General features: G+C 40.5%; 2 protein-coding genes and 1 non-coding gene across 4 annotated transcripts; all 3 read left to right on the forward strand.

The window, feature by feature from the left end:
* The first annotated feature begins 12,623 nt into the window (after window positions 1-12,623).
* Window positions 12,624-17,792, forward strand: LOC141824633 (protein DWARF 53-LIKE-like). 2 transcript variants are annotated; one of them, XM_074711953.1, is made up of 3 exons: window positions 12,624-14,019; window positions 15,200-15,446; window positions 15,637-17,792. In XM_074711953.1, exons 1-3 carry the CDS (start codon window positions 12,695-12,697, stop codon window positions 17,626-17,628), a joined length of 3,564 nt encoding a protein of 1,187 aa, XP_074568054.1. In that variant the 5' UTR covers window positions 12,624-12,694; the 3' UTR covers window positions 17,629-17,792. The 2 variants fall into 2 exon arrangements, with proteins under 2 accessions (XP_074568054.1, XP_074568056.1); XM_074711955.1 differs by having other exon boundaries at window positions 15,203-15,446.
* Window positions 17,793-18,314: 522 nt separating this feature from the next.
* LOC141824381 (PRA1 family protein B3-like) lies at window positions 18,315-19,205 on the forward strand. Its single transcript, XM_074711655.1, has one exon. It carries the CDS (start codon window positions 18,433-18,435, stop codon window positions 19,078-19,080), a length of 648 nt encoding a protein of 215 aa, XP_074567756.1. The 5' UTR covers window positions 18,315-18,432; the 3' UTR covers window positions 19,081-19,205.
* A 2,130-nt stretch (window positions 19,206-21,335) lies between these two features.
* Window positions 21,336-21,427, forward strand: LOC141825810 (small nucleolar RNA Z223). Its single transcript, XR_012601561.1, has one exon. It is a non-coding gene; the product is annotated as a small nucleolar RNA Z223 (small nucleolar RNA).
* The last annotated feature ends 14 nt before the right edge of the window (window positions 21,428-21,441 follow it).

Raw genomic sequence — 21,441 nt, forward strand, 5'->3', positions numbered from 1 at the left:
TTGTTGTATGATAAAATTTATATAATTTTGTTGGATAATAAAATTTTACTAACAAAATTTTGTTGGATAACAAAACTTAATAAAATTTTATTAGATAACAAAATTTAATAAAATTCTGTTAGATAATAAAATTAAATAAAATTTTGTTGGATAACAAAATTAACATAATTCTATTTAGAATTAATCTGAATTCTATTAACTGAATTCTTAACGGAATTCTAACAAAATTCTTAACTGAATTCTAATCAAATTTCCACAGAATTCCTAACAAAATTCTAACATAATTCTAACAGAATCTCATTGGCGGATATGAAACTTTATCCAGAGGCTACAATAGGGACCTAGAGGAAGAATTGATTTTGACCTCCTAACGGGCTTGGGCTTCCTGTGTTCTCCCTAAACACCCAACTCAAGTCCATCAATAATAACTCATACTACTAAAGGGTTATTATTAAACTACCGCACCAATTCCATATTATAATATGGGCTCCTTCTTATCATGAGTGCATTAATCTCCCTGTGTTTTAAGATATCGTATGTCCGTTAATTAATTGAATTACTAACAACTCAATTAATTAACTTCTAAGTCCAAGAGTAGTACCACTCAACTTTATTATCATGTGGAACTAAGTCCACCTGCAGGGTTTACATAATAATCGTTATGAGCTCCTCAAGGGGAAATCATCAGTCTAAATATTAGGACACAGTTTCCTTCTATAATCAACAACACACCATATACATAGCATTATCTCCCAACTCATCGAACCTAGAATAAATCTCACCCTTTGATGAATTAAAAAAATACATACAAAGTATATGTGTTTGTTATTATATAGGGATTAAGAGCATGTACATCCATAATAACTGAGGTCTAGTTCGATTATATAGTCAGTATAAATCGAACGACCTCAAACGGTCCTGCTCAATACACACAAAGTGTACTAGTGTAATTTTATAGTCAAGACAAACTAATACCAATTACACTACAACCATTCCAATGGTTTGTTCAAGTTCATCTTGATTGTGAGCTATTATTTATAATTTACAAGGAACCGATAACATGATCTTCTGTGTGGCACCACAGACCATGTTATCTACAATATAAATTAAGTGAACAACTGCATTAACATAAATTGCAAACATTTGACCAAAGAGATTCTCATTTCAATATTATTTTAAAATAGATGTTTATACAAAAGTTAGGCTTATAGTATACATCCCAACAGCTTCAACAATGGTTGGAACCATTCTAAGTTCAGAAATGAACTTTCTGATCCAAACTGCTTCATTTACTGCTTCACAAGCTGCAATCGTGTCTTATTTGAAACACTTTCTGTTGGTGCAATCTTGCCCCAAGTATTAGTTGATTTTAATGTTTGGCTAAATAAGTTTAAGTTAGACAATGTTGGTGATGAAGGCGCTAGAATTCTGTCCTGTTTCAATTTCTCCTAGACAAAAATTATACAGGGACAGAACTTTTATAAGCAACCCACATGATCAATCAGACATGTGCTTAATCGATCAAGAAAGTTCTTGACCGATCAAAGTACACCTTGATCGAAGCATAAGATCACGGGCCTCTTGTGTTGGTATTCAGGATCCATACAAAAAAATAACTACGCAGCGAAATATTAAACTAGTTATACCTTTCTTTGAGATTGTATGGATGATGGTTTATAGCCGAAGACCTCTTGATCTTCTACTGTATTCCTCTCCTCTTCCTGGACGTTGTGTGGGCGACGATCTGCCAAGAGAATAACCATCGCCCTCTCCCTTAAGAGCCCTAGCCATCGGCCACAAAAGGGGATCTAGGTTTGGCGCCGACCACACCAAGTGAACTAGGGTTGGCGCCGCCTCCTCCTTGCTTTCAAGCCGCTGGCCACCAAGGTAAAGATCTAGGGTTGTTAGGGGCGCCGCCTCCTCTTCCTTGGTTCCAAGCCGTCGGCCACACAAGAGAGGGATAGAATTAGGTTAGTTTTAGGGGGTGGATATGGGGCTTTATATAGAGGCTATAACAGAGACCTAGAGGAGGAATTGATCGTTCATGATTAAGGTAATTGTATTTAATAAAATACAAATCTAAATGCTCTGAATAGTTCAAAGAATTCAGAATTGAAGTAGAGAAACAACTTGACAAGAGTACTTGAACACTTCAACCCGATCGAGGTGGCAAATACTTAAGTCAAAGGTTTCAGGATTATCTAAAAGATAATAGAATATTATCAAAGAGGACTCCGCCGTATACACCCGAGCATAACGAGATATTGAGAGGCGAAACCGAACCTTGTTGGACATGATGAGGTTAAAGATAAATCATGCAATTCTTTCAAGAATATTTTTGCAACGCACTTGAGACAACTGTTTACTTGTTAAACAGAGTCTTGACTAAGGTAGTCTCTGCTACTCCATACGATATATGGAATAGTATAATCTCGGTTATCTTACTTGAAGATATGAAGTTGTCCGCTTACGTGAAGAGGACTGTATCAGATCAGCTGGAGGCTAAATCTGATAAATGTCTATTGGGTATCCTAAGGAAACGAGGGGTTACCAATTATATTCTCTCGTGAACAAAAGTGTTTGTTTCACGTTATACCATTTTCCTAGAAGAGTTTCTCTTGTAGGAAATAGTGGGAGCTGAGTTAGAACTTCGTGAAGTTCAAGAGACTCAAATAGACATAAATGAGACACCTAGTCGCGAACCACAACTGATTGCTCATAGTGATGAGCTATCGGCTGAACCTATTAAGACACAACCTCTTCGTGGATCCAGTAGGACACATAACATTCCAGAGAAATATGGATTTCTCGTAAGTGAATCAGATTACGTATTACTCGTCGAGCATGTGTAAACTACTGATCATGAAAAAGTTTTGAAAAGTTCAGAAAGGGATAAATAGTTTACAACCATGAAGTCGAAAATGAATTTCATTAATGCCAAGTTTAGAATTTTATGGAATATCTGTTTTGATGAGGCAATCAAAGGGTTTGATTTCTCACAAAATCTGACGAATCCTTTGTGTATAAAGAGGTTAGTGGGAGTGTGATTGTATTCCTATATGTTGATAACATATTAATGAAAGTAAATGATATGCCTATTCTATAGTCAGTCAAAATACGGTTAGTCAAATGTTCTCCATAAAAGACATGAGAGAAGCAGCATGAATCCTCAGGATTAAGATCTATACAGATAGATCGAAAAGTTGCTTGGTCTTTCACAGTCTACGCATATAGACAAGGTGCTAAAAGTGGTTTTACATGCTTGAATCCAAGAAAGATTCGCCTTTCGAAGTCTACTTGTCCACAGACAAAAGGCGAGAGGATTTACATGAGTACGATCCCTTATGTTCCAGCAAAAAGATCAATCATGTATGCTATGATGTGTACGAGGCTCGATGTATCATGTGCTCTCAGTGTTACGAGCGGATACTGATCAGATCTAAGAATGAATCATTGGGCGACTGTCAAGATAATTCTTATAGTACTTGCGAGGAAATAAGGATTTATTTTGATACATTGAGAAAGTGATATAGTTACATGCGGGTATACGGATACCAGCTACCAAACAGACAAGGATGTTTCCAAGTCCCGGTCTGGGTACGAATTCACTTTAAATTTGGCGCAATAAGTTGAAATTGTTTCAAATAAGACAACATTGCAGCTTATGAAGCAGCAAACGAAACAGTTTGGATCAGAAAGTTCATTACTGAACTTAGAATGGTCCCAACCATTGTTGAAGCATTACTTGCTTACTGTGACATCAATGGAGCAATCGCTCAAGCGATAGAACCTAGGTCTCACCGTCGATCCAAACACATGCTTCGGTGAAATCAATAGATCAAAAGATTATTAGTAGAAGAGAAATACAATTCGAGAAGAATCCCACCGAAAGGAGCCTTGCGAATCCTTTAACCTCTACCTCAAAGTAATTTTGAGGAACAAATAGAGGCGCTTGGTATTGAATACCTGAGCGATTGGCCTTAGGCCAAGTGGGAGTCTGTTAGATTTGAGAGGTGTCCTAAGACAATCGCCTTACGGTTATACTATTTATTGGATAAATAGCAATTCACTATTTGAGTACACATTCCATATGTGTTAGATTGATCTTAAACTCAAATACTGAATGTCCGTAATATGATTCATAGCGTGAGAGAATTTGTGATTGGATCACAACTAGTGAGCATCTCTACACGTGTAATTATAAATGTATTGGAATTATCCCTAGTCGAGAAATTGATGAGCACGAACGTCATCGATTCTGTCGAGACTAGCACGTTTTGAACTCCTTGGTTAGCCAAGCATTTGATCTCACTGCTGTCGACATTAGATGTTGAGAGTTAAACGTAGATGCTGGTTAAAGGTAACCAGTTCATTGGAGTGACCTGTCTTGACACTTTATATGGTTATATACATACATATGTCAATGAAGATCTCAATACAACTTAAGTGCGAGTTTCCTTTGACTTGCGGTATTCAAGTCACATTGGTCATGGAGGCTTATACTTTGACATCTTAAGCCAGCATCTCCGAGGAGGTGTGGACCAGAGATGATTGGGTATAAGTCAAAGTGTCCGAAGGTATTTGAATAACCCATAGAGGATTCACCGCACCTTTAAAAAGGAGACATATACCTTGCAGTCGCTTGTAAAGATTGTTACTGGAAGTCTTTGGCCAAAGCATTACATGTTAAGAGTTTGGTACTCTTGAATACATGTACGAGTAACTTGAATCCACATGATAAGAAAATAGCTTGGGCTAAGTGTGATGTAGTCAGCCTAGTGTGGATTGACACATAGACCATGTCTTGAACCAAGCGGATGAGCACGGACGTCATCGATTCTGTCAATGAAGATCTCAATGCAGATTAAGTGCAAGTTTCCTTTGACTTGCGGTATTCAAGTCACCTTGGTCATGTAGGTTTATACTTTGACATCTTAAGTAAGCATATCTAAGGAGGTGTGGATCCGAGATGATTGGGTATAAGTCGGTGTTTAAATAGCCCATAGAGGATTCACCGCTCCTTGGAAAAGGAGACGTATACCTTGCGGCCGTTTGTTAAGATTGTTACTAGAAGTCTTTGGCCAAAGCATTACATGTTAAGAGTATGATACTCTTGGATATGTGTACGAGTAACTTGAATCCACAGGATAAGAAAGCAGCTTGAGCTAGGTGTGATATAGTCAGCCTAGTGTGGATCAACACATAGACCATGTCCTGAACCAAGCGGGTATAAGACAGTGAAAGGAACGAGGCACGATTTAGTGTAGCTGCTGAAGGGTTTAGAAAATGTTCTGGAATCAATCATTGATTTTTTGGTCAATTGGGGATCATGATGTACTACTAGGTGTCACTCATGATCATTTTATAATTAATGGCTAATTACGGACGACCAACATAATTGAAAACCTATTGGGTCACACGCACAACAAGTTCTCCTAAGGACTTAAAACAAGTTTGAGAATTGGATTCTTAAAATGAGAGAAATAAAGTCTAGTTGGACCAAACAATGGACAAAATGATGGAACTCGTCTTGCGAAGACGAAAGGAACGAAACTGATTTCGTTTAAATCAGAGACCATTTGGTTACTTAACCAGATGATTTGATTTTGAACTAAATTGAACCAACTTATTTTGGTTCATGATGGAAGAAGTTTTGGCAGAACGGATGTGATGAGAAGCTTTGTCTTGAGAAGATGAATTGAACAAAATTGGTTTGAGTCAAATCGAAGATCGTTTGGCATCGAACCAAGTGAACCAAAAGTGAACTCGGTTCGCTATAGTATTAGGATTTTTCAGCCGGTCTGGTTTGATTTAATTCCTTAATTGGTTCACCCAAACCCTAACATAAGCTGGTTTAGGTTTAAAGTGGGATAACTTCTCACGGGATGCGTAGCAAAAAAGGGTTTTCCTGTTCATCTTCTTTGAGAAGACGCCGCAAGCCCAAAAGCTGAGCTCTCCCTCCTCTCTTCGCGCGACTGCCAAAAGTGAACCCGGTTTGCTATAGTATTAGGATTTTTCAGTCGGTCTGGTTTGATTTAATTCCTTAATTGGTTCACCCAAACCCTAAAATAAGTCGGTTTAGGTTTAAAGTGGGATAACTTCTCACGGGATGCGTAGCAAAAAAGGGTGTTCCTGTTTATCTTCTTTGAGAAGACGCCACAAGCCCAAAAGCTGAGCTCTCCTCCCTGCGTTTGGGGCCTCCCTCCTCTCTTCGCGCAACGGCCACATTGAAACTCTAGCAAGGGGTTGTCCACCTTGCTGTAGTGAGGCTCTTGCCCTGTTCTTCGGCGGATGGAGATGAGGAACCCTAGCAACGTTTTCCTAGCCTTCTTCTCTTCTTCTACCAATGGTCGCCGGTGTTACAAGCCCTGTTTTTCATCGAGAACAGAGGCGTTGCCCTGAGTATTTCTTTGTGCATCCACCGCCGGCCAGAAGAAAGCTTGCCGCTCCGTCTTGCTAGCTCACCGCCGACCAGAAGCTAGCTCATCACCAGCTAAAAAAAGGGGTCACTCCTTCCTATAAGGTTGTCGCCAGCTAGGTTTTCTTCATGGAAGCACGATCTTCACCCTGATTTGTGGATTTGGCTTCTTTGTTTGGTGGCTGATTGTGTGAGAAAGGATCGAACGGCTGCCCTTTTGGATTTCCCCATGTAACAGCTCTAACAGCAAGGAACAATTGTTGTTCTTTCTTATTGGCGTTAGACATTGACACTTATTCTCATGGACAATAGTTATCATAGATGAAAAGATTGTTGTTTTGTCTTTATTTGGAGCGATTTGTGAAATCGCTATCGAAATAGCCGTCAAATTGTTGTCAAGAGTTTTGTTGTTAAATTGTTAACGGAAGCTTACGAAGTTTTCGAACAATTATTCCATCATTATCGAAATAGTTTCGATCAGTTTGTCCTAAAATGATGGTCAACAGTTGATCGCCAAAACTACCTTGAGAATATAATTCTCGATGATAGTTAGAAAGCCCCGGAACGTTCGCAACAAATGTTGTTGCATGGTTTTCGGAATAAGACTTCTCTCGATTCGATTGTCATCGATCATCGGCTAGTACCGAAGATGATGATGTGACTCATGGCTTCCGAAGCCATCTAGACGGGAGCTTAGCGTGGATCACCAGTAGAGGCGGGACTCCGACGAGGACCGCTCGATTGATACTAACACTGCTCAAACATCATTGGAAAGGTACGTGCAGAATTTAATTTTTTGTAAATTTTAATTGTGCACTTAGAATAATTTTATTATGTAAAATTTTATTTCCTGCCATGTCTTGTACTTGTTATTACTTCCTATGCATGCTTGTGTTGTTTAATAATTAGTTGTAATTATTTGTTATATTTCCGTTGCGCACATTTACGAAACGTGTAGACACGCGCATTGCACCGGGATGATCCCAACAACAACCCCCCTACTTCGATGGAAATGATTTTGCCTATTGGAAAGGTAGAATGGAACACTACTTAATGAATGATATTGAAAACTAGTTTAGTGTTGTAGATGACTTCAAAAAATCGAAGGATGCTTTTGGAGTTCCTCTACCTACCAAGGAATGGTCAAAGGATATATGTAAGAAGGCTCAAGCAAATGCAAAAGCTACAACCACCTTGCAATGCAGACTTTCCAAAGAACAACTAAGCAAGGTTAGACCATTCAACTCAACCAAAGAGCTTTAGGAGAAGCTCATCGAACTAAATGAAGGTTCAAGTGAATCTAGAAGAGCCAAGAGGGATCTCTTGGTTAGACAACTTCAAACCTTCAGCATGAAGCCCAATGAATTTGTAAGTCAAATGCATTGACGATTCAAAGAGATCGTGAACGGTCTTCATGTGATAGGTGAGAAGATAGACAATCGAGACCTAGTAAGGTACGTACTTCAAGCCTTTCCTAGAACCACTTTATGGGCATCAATGGTCGATGCGTATAAAGTGTCTAGGGATCTTTTAATTAAATTAAATGAATTATTTTATGAATTTGAATTACATGAACAAGCTAATGTGTCAGCCAAAGAGAAAGGTATAGCTTTGATTGTAGAAAAAAAGAAGAAGAAGAAGGACAAGGAGCCTTCATTCGAGTCCGATTGAGAATCTTCGGATAGCGATGAGGAGATGTTGGCAAAGGAGGTCACCCATTACGTCAAAAGAATGATGGAAAAATCAAGGAGATTCACAAGGAGGGATGTAAATAAGATGTTTACATCATCACGAGGTAAAATTCAAAGTTTAAATTTTAACCATAACGTTACATGTTATGAATGCAACAAGAAAGGATACATCAAGCTAAACTATCTGGAGTTGAAGAAGAGAGAGGAGAAGGAAAGGAAGAAGGAGAAGAAGAAGAAGTGATAGTGGCCCAAGCCACATGGGATACATCGAGTAGCAACTCTTCAGATGATGAAGAAGAGTTGTGCCACATCACTAGACACATGACACTAATGGCACATGAAAGTGACCAAGACACTACAAGTGAGGAGGAAGGATCAAGTGGCGACGAATCTTCCTCGAGTGATTTTTTTTTAATATTCTTTCCTTACACCATCTTTCTTTTCTTCCTTGTGTTCTTTACTTCCTGTAACTAGCTCTCTTGTGGCTGAGAATAGAAAAAGATGGCGATTCCACAAATTGCAGACTGAGTGCTCGAGTCGTCAGTGCCATCATGTCACACCAAAAAGCTTCAGATGGCCGCCGGCCAATGCGCTGACTCAAAAGGCCACTACTCCACTCCACTCCACTCCAGTCCAGTCCACCAGATAGATAAACTCAAAGATGATTCTCAGTCAGCTGCTGCTTCCACGCCTCCAATTAAAGGGCCCAAATCATATGCCTAAACTCGACAAATGTCAGATGATTATATCTCCACAGTCCTTGTCTGTTCCTTCTTTAAATGCAATGCAGCAATATTTCCAGCTTCCGGAATTAAGGAACAGTCTGAGCATGTGAAGTGGCAAATAATTGAAGCCTTTGTTCTTTGTCATCTTGTTGGCTGCTTCAGGACACAGACTTGCACATCAAAACATGGGCGCCTTGGACCTGCCTGACGATGATAAATGCTGCTTGCTCTTACAGAGTTTCGATGTGATCTGCAAACTTTTGTCTGTTTGTCACGCTGCTTGTGGTTTTATTTGTTTGCTTGCTTGCCTGAATAACTGCAAACCATGGAAGAATCGATCGATATCTGAATATCTTCAGCTGTTCCTGGGAACAAGTCAAAGGCTAAACCCTAATGAAGTGACTCCAAATCTTTCTAAATCTCCATGACTTTAACTACCGGATTTCGCTCTGGCCATGCCGTGGAGGTGTCTCCAACTCTGAGCACAGTAACTCGTTTGGCAGTGAACGTTGAGAGATCGCAGACTTCTCTGTCATTAAGGATCTGGGACTGGGGGAAAAAATCTTATTGAAGATTCAGTAACACTGCTTGCACAATATTGTTGTTTGTCTGCTCCACATCAAAAAACCTTTTAAAAGATTATGCATATCTAATGAAATCCCAAACATGCACAAGAAACCAAGACATTTGTTTGAGCCAAATGAGAACAGCAAGTTCTGTGTAGTACTAATGCTTTGGTCAATGATCAAACATGAACTCATTTGTTGCCATGATGGCTTTGTAGGGCACTCCAGATATATTATAGGGCAATGGAAAGATTGGCACAATCTTGTACTGAGGTGGCAGTGGGGCCGATCTTGATGCAGGGAAGAACTAAGTAGGTTTTAGGGTTGATGGTGATGATGATACTGAGTGAACTTCTGCAAATGGAAAGCTGATAATTAAGAGAGGCTATTGCACATGCATGAACTTGCATTTGTGATTTAGATAGTAGATAGAGTAGTAGCATTCAAAGAATAGAGAAGAGTTTCACTAGTTTTCAAAAAATATTTCACTTGGCACCTTCAAAATGTTTGAAATTGTATTTTTGTCTCTTTGGTTTTAGTTACCGTTTCTTGTGAGTTTTGACGAATCAAAGACACGGTGGATGATAGTTTTAACCTCATCTCATTCTTCCTCGTGGCCGGGCTTGTCGACATCTAAGTGGTTCTAAGCTCGCGGGGTAAATTAACATGAAACAAATATAGTAAGACTTCTTAAACTTTGGAGGGAAAGTAAAAGAATTTAGAAAGTTATATGGGCCAAAGTGATATTTATAATTAATTTCTTCTTTTAAACAAACATTGAATCCATTCACGATCGCACATGTCTCTTTCGATCTCTAAATATAATAGAGATAGTGGCCTTGCCACTAATTGACAAAAGTGAATCTATCGACTTCTTTTTGAGAGTGGGGGTGGTCCCCTTGTCCCAACTTTTACATTTGTTAGATTCAATCCAGAATCTAATGTCAATCCTTGAGTCACAGTACTAATGTTGGTTCGATCGAAAAATTTGTGAACCATGATCGATCCTAGTCACCACCCCGTTTTAGATAAACTACTCATTTACATCCTTATCTAGCTAATAGATATATATATGTTTTTTCTTTTTGCTTGATTCAACTTTCACAATCTTTAATTTATTCAAATGATACATCATTAAAAAAAATGCACATTATAATTGTTCCATAAGATCTCATATTCAAATTTATTTATTTATTTTGGACAAAAATAAAAAAAAAGATGTCCATCATTTACATTTTCGTCATATATAGACACTTCATTTTTACTTAAAATCAAATAGATGTTCCATTTGATTTGAACTTTCTGAAATACTCTTACATTATCTGATCATTTAGCCATGTAGAAGCTAGCAACTGACTTCTACAATTAGCATATAGTTTCTACAACATATAAAAGTTAGTTGGTAGCTTTTACAATGGTAATTTTATATCATTTTGATTTTGTTTCTTTGAGTGATAATTTAGCTAAAATATTTCAACGAGAAAAATAAATAATAAAAACTCTATGACACTTATTACATTTCAAATGAACATAATTTAATTATGATCGGATATGTAAAAATTAACTTATAGCTTCTACAATGTGTAGTAGCTACTTACTAGCGTCTACAACGTATAAAAATTAGCAAATGACTATTATAAAAGAATAAAGATGGAGTAATTTAAATTATTCATATTAGATGAGGTGTCCATTTGATTGAAAATAAAATATTCAAAATTGAAAAGTGAGACATCATCTTGATTTTTTTTCCATTTATTTTTTAAATTCATTTCTTATGATTTTCAAAATGGTAAGATAAGTGTTTTATAAAAAACTAATTTATTTATCTTTCATATAAAAGTATATAGTTTAAAATTTTATTTCTTAAAAAATTTTAAATATATATATAATTTTCTTGAAGCAAGAGACAAAGTGGAGGAATTAAATAGACAAAGGCACCCCAAAACAAAATAAGATTAATCTTTTGTGTTCTTGAGAAAGAAAGGCTTTTCTAATAAAGTCAAGGGACACCTCATTCCATCACTCAAAAAGCTAAAGTGTGTGGATGTTTGTGTAGATAATGGAAGAGGCCCCTACCTGATTCTCTTGCAAAGCTCCAAGGAAGGAGGGCAAGCCAAGTGTACCCTAAATTCCAATTCCAAACAAAGAAAATTTTAATTTTTTTGAAAAAAAATCATTTATTTATTTGATTCAAAAGGCCTTGAGGTGATGTATGTGGTAGGCAAAGGGATTAGGGTTCTTATTCTCTTTCAATACTTTCTCATCAAAAATTTTATCTCTATATATTTTCCCCCCTCTAAAAAGTATGCATATCATTCATTTTTTGGTGCTCAACAAGTGTTGAGCAAAGACATAGAGGAATTATTTTCTTTCTTTTCTTTTCTTTTTTCTCAAAAGGAATCATAATGTGATTATTTAATCTATTTTAGTGGTGGATCCATGAAACAAGCTAAAAGAGATAGGCAAAAATATTAATAAAATAATTCTATATTGATAATATTATCATAAGAATTTAAAAGATGATAACTTTTGTTTCCTAGGATCATTCTTTATCCTTTATCATGTGGCATGTTTTAATCTCTAATTAACTAGGAAATTAACTAATTACATCATTATTAGTTCATTAATTATGCACTATTTCCTTTGACAAAGTGTTGCCCTTCATTTATAGTGGTTGGCATCAACACATTCATAAAAGAAAAAGACTTCTTTAATAGCCACGTTTAAACATAGTTAAGTTATGGTTAATTAGGATCCGATAAGTATAGCTCTGACTAGGCCAAATCGAGCCGAACCGAACCGACCCCAGCCAAATTAATCTCCAACAGTCACTTGAATTGACCTTCCACCTAACTTACGTCTTTCATTTTAGTTTTTTGCCACTTTGGGAAGAAATTTGATGATCCAAAAACTATGACCATGGTTTTTTACCTTTCTTGGCCAATTATTTTTGGTCTCATCAAAAAATTCCACGTGTCCTTTGGATGACCCCGTGCATAAGAACCAAAAATTCGACCGGAATGTCTCCAATTATTTGAGTTGAACTGGACCGTTCTCAGATTGACCGGTTCAGCCGTTTGGTCTGATTTTCCGACCGCTCGAGCGTTGGCCAATGGGACGCTGCCATCTGTCGATGCTCGCTCCCCTTTAAAGCAAGCGAAGCGACCCGTTGGAGTCGTTGAAGGTCGGGAGTTGTTAGTGTATTATTTTATTTACGGATAGACCCTCGGAGATTATAATATTACCAAAGGGTAGCAATTTAATATTGGGAGTAAAGTGAACTTTTATTCGTATATGGTCCTTGGCCGAGGCCGCAAAGGGATGCCGACGCCGGTTAGCAACGCACGCGCCTGCCTGGCGGAGGAGGCGGCGGCCGCCCTCGATGTGGCGGTGGCCGCCGCACGACGCCGGTATCACGCGCAGACCACCTCCCTCCATGTCGTTTACGCCCTCCTTCTCCAATCAGCCGGCGGGGCCGGATCCGGATCCGGCGGCCAGTCGCCTTCTTGCTCGCTCCTGCGCGATGCGCTCTCGCGCACGCGGAGCGCGGCTTGCTCTCCCAGGATGCATCTCAAGGTGCTCGAGCGCTGCTTCGGGATGGCGCTCGACCGGCTGCCTTCGTCGTCGTCGTCGTCGTCGTCGGGGGGTCAAAGGGAGGGGAGCGAGGATGGGCCGCCCGTTTCGAACTCGCTGATGGCGGCGATAAAGCGGTCGCAGGCGAACCAGAGGCGGAATCCGGAGAGTTTCCATTTGTACCAGCAGCAGCAGCAGCAGAACGCCGCCGCCGGAGTGGCGTCGACCTTCTCCGGAGTAAAGGTGGAGATGCAGCATCTGATTCTCGCGATATTGGATGACCCTATTGTTAGTCGGGTGTTCAACGATGCCGGATTCCGGAGTGGGGACATCAAGTTCGCCATCATCCGCCCCCCTCCGACCATCCTCCGATTCCCGCACGCCGCCAAGTGCGCGCCGTTGTTCTTGTGCAATTTCTCGGCCGGAGATGGATTCGAGGCGCCGATCTCTACGAGGAGGATCGGTTTTCCCTTCGCCCCTGCGGCCGGTCAGCTTTCCTCCGACGGCGGTGACGATTACTGCCGCAGGGTTGGGGATATTCTCTCCCGTAAAGGAATCACAAGAAACCCGATGCTCATCGGAGTCGGGGCAGCAGAGGCAGCCACAGACTTCACCCAAGCTATTCAGCGGCAGAATTGGGCGATCTTGCCTCTGGAAATTCGTGGAATCGAACTTGTTAGCCTTGAGAAGGTGGTGGCTGAGCTCAGAACTGGCCGCTGTGATCTGTCATCCGTCGACGCTAGACTGATGGAGTTGGGAAAGAAAGCGGCGATGCCCAGACTGGTGGTGAATATAGGAGATTTGAAGGAGATAGTGAAAGGTAAAACTGAATGTGATGAGCACGAAAGGCGTTTGGTCTCGGAGCTCACAAGGCTGCTCGATGTTTACCAAGGTAGGCTGTGGCTGATGGCCTGGTCTGCAACATACGAAACATACATGAAGTTCCTGTCCAGGCATCCATTGTTGGACAAAGATTGGAACTTGCAGCTTTTGCCGATCACTTCAGTGAGAAGTGGGATGGGTTCATCAGTTCCAAGACCTCGCGGGTATGTTAATTAGTGCTTATCAATTTGGTTCTTGTCTGTGATACATGATGATGGTGAAATTATTCTGCTGGTTGATCCTCTTATGCTTAGCTGACCTTTCATTATATGCTCTGTGCTTTCAGTGAACTTTAGGGTTTCTCATACTTGATATATGAAACTTAAGCCTTGTGTCCATTCGAAGTTTAGTTTTTTTAACAATTTTATGGGTTTTTTAGTCAGTATGCCTCTTGGCTATCAACTTTTTGCAACGGGCACAAATTTTACATCCAATAAAATATAACTTCTAGACTAAATTGCCAATGCGAATAAAGTTTCTGAATTTATCTACTGTCTAGCATATGATGAGCAAGTAGTTTTATCCTTTTTCCTTAGTACAAAGGACTCAATCTAAGGAAATAATATCCTATTTTAGAAAACACAAATAGAGCTTTCAAGCAGTCTCAGATAGAGCTTGACTTGGGACAGACACTTCAGCTTGTCCTGAAATTTCTAATTAATTGCTTGCTAGAATACTTAAAAGAGTATAGAATTTCCCATGTGAGTGTAGTAGTATGATCTTTTATTCCTTTTAATTTCAAGAAATTTGTTGTTTTTAAAATAAAAAACTATATTAGGACTTTGATAGAAAATCTCGTTTCCAATCCTAGTAAGGAAAAGAGCTAATCATAGCTGAACCTAATCTTTTACTCTTTTACAAAGGCCTCTTTTTTACACATGCCTTCAAGCTTTACCTGACTTTCATTTTGCTTCATTACGTTGTGCCAAAAATCCTGAGAGGACAAAAAAAAAAGCCATCACTTGTCTAGGATTTGTCACCAATATTGTGTAATCAAGGTAAATATTTGCAGAGAAGAAAATACCATTGTCTGCTATCTCAATTTCTGAAGAAATATTTGATTTTGCCAACCATTTTGAGTATTAGTGCCACGTTTATTGGCTTTGCTAAGCATTGCATGGATGACAAACTTCTAGTTTAGATTTGCTGCAGTACTATGAGTTGGTTCTTAAAATTGAGTGTGAGACATTTTAGTTGGATTATGGTGATTTCTATTTTTTTTTCTTCCTTTTTTTTCTGTTGGAAACTTCTTGTGGTGAGACTTCACTCTCTGGAATATTTGCATTTTATAACGTTTAGACAGTTTTGTTCTTAGAATGTCAACCATGCTGCATTATGTCACAGTAGGATGGAGTCATTTGTTCCATTTGGAGGCCTTTACTCTACAGCATGTGAGTCTAAAGACCTTGGCAGCGGTGTATCTCCACCAGCATCTCGCTGTGAACTGTGTGATGATAAGTATGAAGAAGAACTTTCCATTTTTCTCAAGGGACAATCAGCTTCAGTTTATGAAAAGAAAAAGGATACCTTGCCCTTTTGGCTGCAGAAAGCCAACCCAACTGGCTTGAACAATGAATATAATGCAGAGCAGGTGAGTTTTCTAATAATTTAGTGTCTGTTCTCTGTACTAGGAAATTGAGAAGCTCTCTTAGTTCACTTCAATGACAATAACTGATTCAGAAATATCATGTGTGGTGTGAAACAAAGTGAGAGATACATTTTAGTAATCTACTTCTTTGTTTGTTTTTTGGATTCAAATCATGTGATTTTCTCAACTGCAGGCTAAAAATGCTAAAACTATGGAACTGGAAAAGAAGTGGAATGAAGTGTGCCGGAAACTCCACAATTGCCAGACAACAAAAACTGACATTTACCCTGAAATTCCTTGCACTGCTGATACTTCAAGTGTTTCTAGCAAAAATAGAGCCTCCAGTAAAATTACTGAAGAATCTCAAACTCTTGGCAATTCACTATCTATCTCACTAGGCACTCAGACAATCACCATGGCCAGCCAGAGTATCTCGTTGCCTTTAGTTATGGAATCGAGAAAAAGTGACCTTCTATCAAAACTCCAGGTCAGATCTTCCAAAAGTGAACAGCTTCGGGGAGTGGATCTCCCCTATCACCAGGGTGATGAGCATGCTTCCCCTTCCTCTATAACATCAGTAGCGATAGATTTGGTTTTGGGTAGCCTCCCTGAGACCCTTTCCAGTGATGAAAAACCTGCTAGGGAAGCTCAAAAAAGTCACGTGGAGAAAATGTCAAGATGCTTGCCCTCAGTTGATACTGCCAAAAGAAATGTATCAGATGTTCCTATTGCATCATTTTCCTGCTCCGGCATTCAAGAGTACCAGGCAAAGAGTGTCTATCCTGTCCATCCGATCCACTCATTTTCACAAATCTCAAATGGCTGTGCTTCTACTTGTGACAAACCCCCTTTCCTAATCTCGGGTAGTACAAGGCAAAATATTGATCTGAGTAGCTACAAATCATTCTGTAAAAGTTTCATTGATAAAATTGGCCGACAAGAAGAAGCAGCTATTGCTATCAGTCAAGCCATATTCCGTTGTAAAACTGATGAAAGGCGCCGTGGTGGAAGACTGCGAGGGGACATTTGGCTTAATTTTCATGGTCCTGATAAGATGGGTAAAAAGAGAGTAGCAGAGGCACTATCAGAATTATTACATGGAAGCAAAGATAACCTAATTTGTATTGATCTAAGCTATCAGGATGGTGTTGTTCGACCCAGTACCATATGCACCCAGCAGGAGGTCACTGAAAAAAATGTACAAGTGAGAGGAAAATTGCATGCTGATTTCATTGCTGAGGAGCTGGGCAAGAGACGATATTCTGTTGTTTTCCTTGAAAATGTCAATGAAGCCGATTTTATCATTCAGAACAGCTTATCTCAGGCCATCCATACTGGAAAATTTCCTGATTCTCATGGACGGGAATTTAGCATAAACAATGCCATATTTATCCTGACTTGGAATAGAACCATTGCTAAAGACTTGTCTCGGAGAAAGGATTGCAGTAGTTTCTGCGAGGAGACTATTCTGACAGCTCAGTGTTGGCAGATGAAGATTTACTCAGAAGCATATCAGGAGACGACTCGCCGTAGTTCAAAATCTACTATCCAAAAACCAACCACAAGTCAAGTATATCTACAATTATCTTCTTCAAGTAAGCGTAAAGCCAGTTTGTCTGATGATGACTGTGATAGGCACTTTGGAAAGTCGATGTCTGGCAAAAGGGCGCACACAATGCCTAAGGGCTTCTTAGATTTGAATCTGCCCGTTGAAGAGATTGCGACAGATGCTGCTGATGATGATTATGATTCTAGTAGTCACAAAGAAAATTCTGTATCTGACAACTCAGAGCTGTGGATCAAAGAATTCTGCAACCAAGTTGATGCGACAATAGACTTTAGACCTTTTGATTTTGACGCCCTTGCCAATGATATTTTGAAAGATATAAACAGAATCTTTCAAAGCGCTGTTGGTTCAGACTCCTTGTTGGAGATTGATCCAAAGGTCATGGAAGAGCTACTTGCAGTAGCCTGGTCATTGGGAGACCAAAGACCTTTAGATAATTGGTTGGAGCAGGTTCTTGGCAGGAGCTTCAGGGAGATGAAGTACAAGATCAGCCAATCAAGCAATAACATTATTAAACTAGTCTGTGAGGACGCGCTTGTTGAGGAGCATGCACCAAGAGTTATTCTTCCTTCAAGGATCATCCTAAGTGACAATTTATTGAGTTCTGTAAAAAAATAGCATGTAGCTTTCCTTATGGAATAAGTATGAGTGTATGACCCTGTTAGTTGTTGATCCTGTTGTTTCTCTGGGGCATATCATCTATCTTTGTAAATTGAAAGCAGTCTAAATTTCAGGGAAGTGATTGTAGCTATCCAGATTAACATAGTGGTACTTTATGTTTCTGATTCTAATGAAAAAAATCACTTATTGTTGCTCAACAAGGTATTTTATCACTAAACCTCAAAGTTAGTCATATTTTTGAAGTTAGGACCATGCTTCTTCTTGGATTAGTTGCTCACATAAATGTTTCAGGTCTGGTTTTAGCAGCATTGATTGATGGATTGTCGACATCTCAGAACATATCTATCCCTACACTCTGGTGATTACTTTTCTGTTGACCAAACACTCTATATATCACATTCCCCTTGTATAATTGTTCTTAAGAACAATCAAAAGTTGTTGGATCAAATTTGTTATTATTTTGCTAGAGTTTTACAGTTTTAAGAGATCATTTCCTTTGCAGATACAGAATGACAGCAGAGACGTTGTTGTCAGTTAAGCTTCACAGGTGAAGATGAAGAATATATCCACCAATTTTTATACAAGTTATAGGTGAAGTCGATCATTCATTCTTTCTTCCAAGGAAGAATTGACAGCTACTTCCATCGAAGTAAACAGGAGGGAGCTTGAATGAAGGAATAAAAGTGATTTGGAGGGGGAAAGTGTAATTTGCGATCCAAATTTAGCAACGCCCCGGAATTATTAATTCGGCTTCAGATTCAGATCTGCATCTCGTCCTCTTCCTTCCCCTTCCCTTCGCCGATGGCTTCCTCCGCTCCTCCTCCGCCGCCTTCCCTCCCCCTCTCTACCCCAGTTCCCGCCGGATCCGAACCCGCCGCCGCGCCCGCCCTCCGCGTCTTCCTCTCGCGCCTCAACGACTCCGTCCGCCGCTCCCTCTCCGACCGCCGCCCCTGGTCCGAGCTCGCCGATCGCTCCACCTTCTCCCGCCCGGAGTCCTTCTCCGAAGCTACCTCCCGCCTCCGCAAGAACCTGGCCTACTTCCGCGTCAACTACGCCGCGGTGATCGCTGTCGTCCTCGCCGTTTCCCTCGTCACCAACCCTTTCTCCCTCCTTGTCCTCCTCTCGCTCCTCGTCGCCTGGTGCCTGCTGTACCTCTTCCGCCCCTCCGATCCGCCCCTCGTCCTCTTCGGCCGCACCTTCACCGACCGCGAGACCCTCGGAGGCCTCGTCCTCCTCTCGGTCCTCGTCATCTTCCTCACGTCCGTTGGATCCGTCATCGTCTCCGCCCTCGTGGCTGGCGCTGGCATAGTCGCCGCCCACGGGGCCTTCCGCGTGCCGGAGGATCTGTTCCTCGACGAGCAGGAGCCCGGAAGCGCCACCGGGCTGCTGTCCTTCCTCGGCGGAGCCGCCTCGTCCGCCGCCTCGGCAGCGGTCCCCGTACGCGTCTGATCCCCAGATCTGATGGTTTCTGCTTTCCACCATGGCGGTTAGATCTTGTCACCCTTGTCATTCAATCACTTTACTTGGTTTCAAAAATCCTTTTTAGGTAAAAATTTTCATTTTGGATGCTTATATATTACAGTATTTGATTATTTAACAAATAATTTGATACCTTTGATGTATACTTGTAGTGTTCCAAATGTTGGAACCTCATGTCTTCTTTTATGCAATCAATCTTGTTTTTTTGGGCCAAATAGCTTGAACATTGCTGATCATGGATGCATGGATGAGCTACATCGCGTCATCCTTTTTGTAGATTATGATTCTTGCAAATTCCTTCATGGATTTTTTTCATTAAAAAAATTTTTGCTCGGACAATCCTTTTTTTTCTCAAGAACTCTCTCCTTCACCTATTCGGGTTGTTCTCAAATAGAACAAGCGAAAACAAATCGAAAATGAATGATCAACAAAAAGAAGCTAAGAGAACCACAAAACAAGCTCAACAAAGCCATACTATCATGTCGAACGAGGCATCAAGAGCAGACAGATGCAAATCTGAAGAAGCAACGATGAACGAGGCATAGTAAACCCCAAATCGAGCAGAAATCACGTAAAGACAGCAGAAAATACAAACAAACATCCGGAGTTAAACACGAAGGATTCAACATGCAGAAACGTTGGCAACCCCCAGATCTACGATCCAAGTGAAGTAGAGATCAAATTGCGGGTGGAAAGAGGCTCAGATTCTTCTTTTCTCTAACACAAACACGGAGCAGCCATCGATCTTTCCCTCCCTTTATCCACCCTGTCCGACCGAAAGGGTTAGGGACGGCCAAAGCGGTTGCCATTCCGGCAATCCGAGCTGCTCCGACGACAACTTTCAGGTCCAATATTGAGCACCTCCATTCTTTCAAACATCGTCTCAACCAGACACATACACACTAACACACAACAGGCAAGCTCATCATCGCCTCAATCACAAAGAAAGAAAGGATCAGTAGCAACAGAAACGGAAGACTGCAATGCAGAAAACCCTAAATCTAGTAGAAACCATGTAAAGACTGCTCCAAAAACAGAGAACTTGAATCTTTGAAAAAACAAAAGAGATTTAAAACCCAGAAAACTAACAGCAAACCCGGGATCGTAAGTAAAAGACCAGGTTTCCGGTGCAAAGAGGCTCAGATTCATCTTCTCGAACATAAACACGAAGCATCTTGCGATACTCGCTCCCTTTTCCGCCCAATCCGACCGGAAGAGTGAGGGACGGTCGCAGCGGTTGCCGTGCCGGCCGTCCGAGCTGCTCTGCCGAAACCCTCATCATTTCCGAACGGAAGCTGGAGCTTCCGAGGGAGGAGATCTGCGATGATCGTTCAAGTTCGTCGTTGAGCACCTCCATTCTTCCTCATCGCCAAGCACGAAAAAGGAGAAAAGGAAGAAGAGAGAGAAGAGGACGAAAAAAGCTTCACCTGGTCTCTACACGTTTTGCATCGATCTTTATACATATTAAATTGGGCCTTCTAAATCGATTTAACTGGGCCGGTCTTCGGCCCAAATCAACCTATTGCTAGAGCCGTATAAAATAAACAGAGTCTTCTCTTCTTCTACCTAACTCATTAGTTTAAGTATGAGGCATCCGAGCGCTGCGGCGTCGCTTAGGGTTTTCGGTTACCTCCGGCGACCTGCGGCCGCGCCGGCGGAGGCGGAGAAAGAAGAAGATGGGTGTTTTGGAAAGGGTTGCCGCTTCCTCCTCGTTTCTCTTGGCCCCTATTGCCGATGATTCTTTTCTCAAGTAATGTCCGTCGAAAACCCCTTTCTCTTATGCTTACCGAGGCGATGATGATGAACTGAGACCGACGACGGATTCGATCGCCCAACTGGAAGAGGAGGTCCTGGTGAGGCAGCTCGGACGGCCGCCATGGCAACCGCTGCAGCCATGGATGCCTACCTCTCAGGCTGGGATCACTCAATGACCGATAAAAGGCGAATCTGAGCCTCCTACTCTTTACACTCCCTTTTTTTATATATAATCTTGAACTTTTTTCACTATTTTTTCTTCGATTTGATGTTTTTGAGTTTGAATTCGTTTCATTGTTCTTCCTCTTTGAGTTTCCTAATTAGAGATTTTTTTTTCTCAGTTTTGAACATCCAGGCTATTCTTCCTCAACGCATCTGCCTCTAAGATCTCGCTTATTCTCTTCTGTAAAACTTTTTTCCTTGTTCATCTTATTCATGAAATGAAGCTTCTACGATGCGATCTGGGCTGAAGTTGGCAATGATCACTACATTACAGTTTCAATTAGCCAGTTCTGCTTCAGATAATTGATGATCGATGAAACTGTTTAAATCTGAGCCTGTTTTTGTTGCTTCTCG

This window comes from Curcuma longa, chromosome 3, assembly GCF_044706935.1.
Source record: "Curcuma longa cultivar G26 ecotype Majalengka, Jawa Barat chromosome 3, ITB_CL_G26_1.1, whole genome shotgun sequence".
NCBI classification, from domain to species: domain Eukaryota; kingdom Viridiplantae; phylum Streptophyta; class Magnoliopsida; order Zingiberales; family Zingiberaceae; genus Curcuma; species Curcuma longa.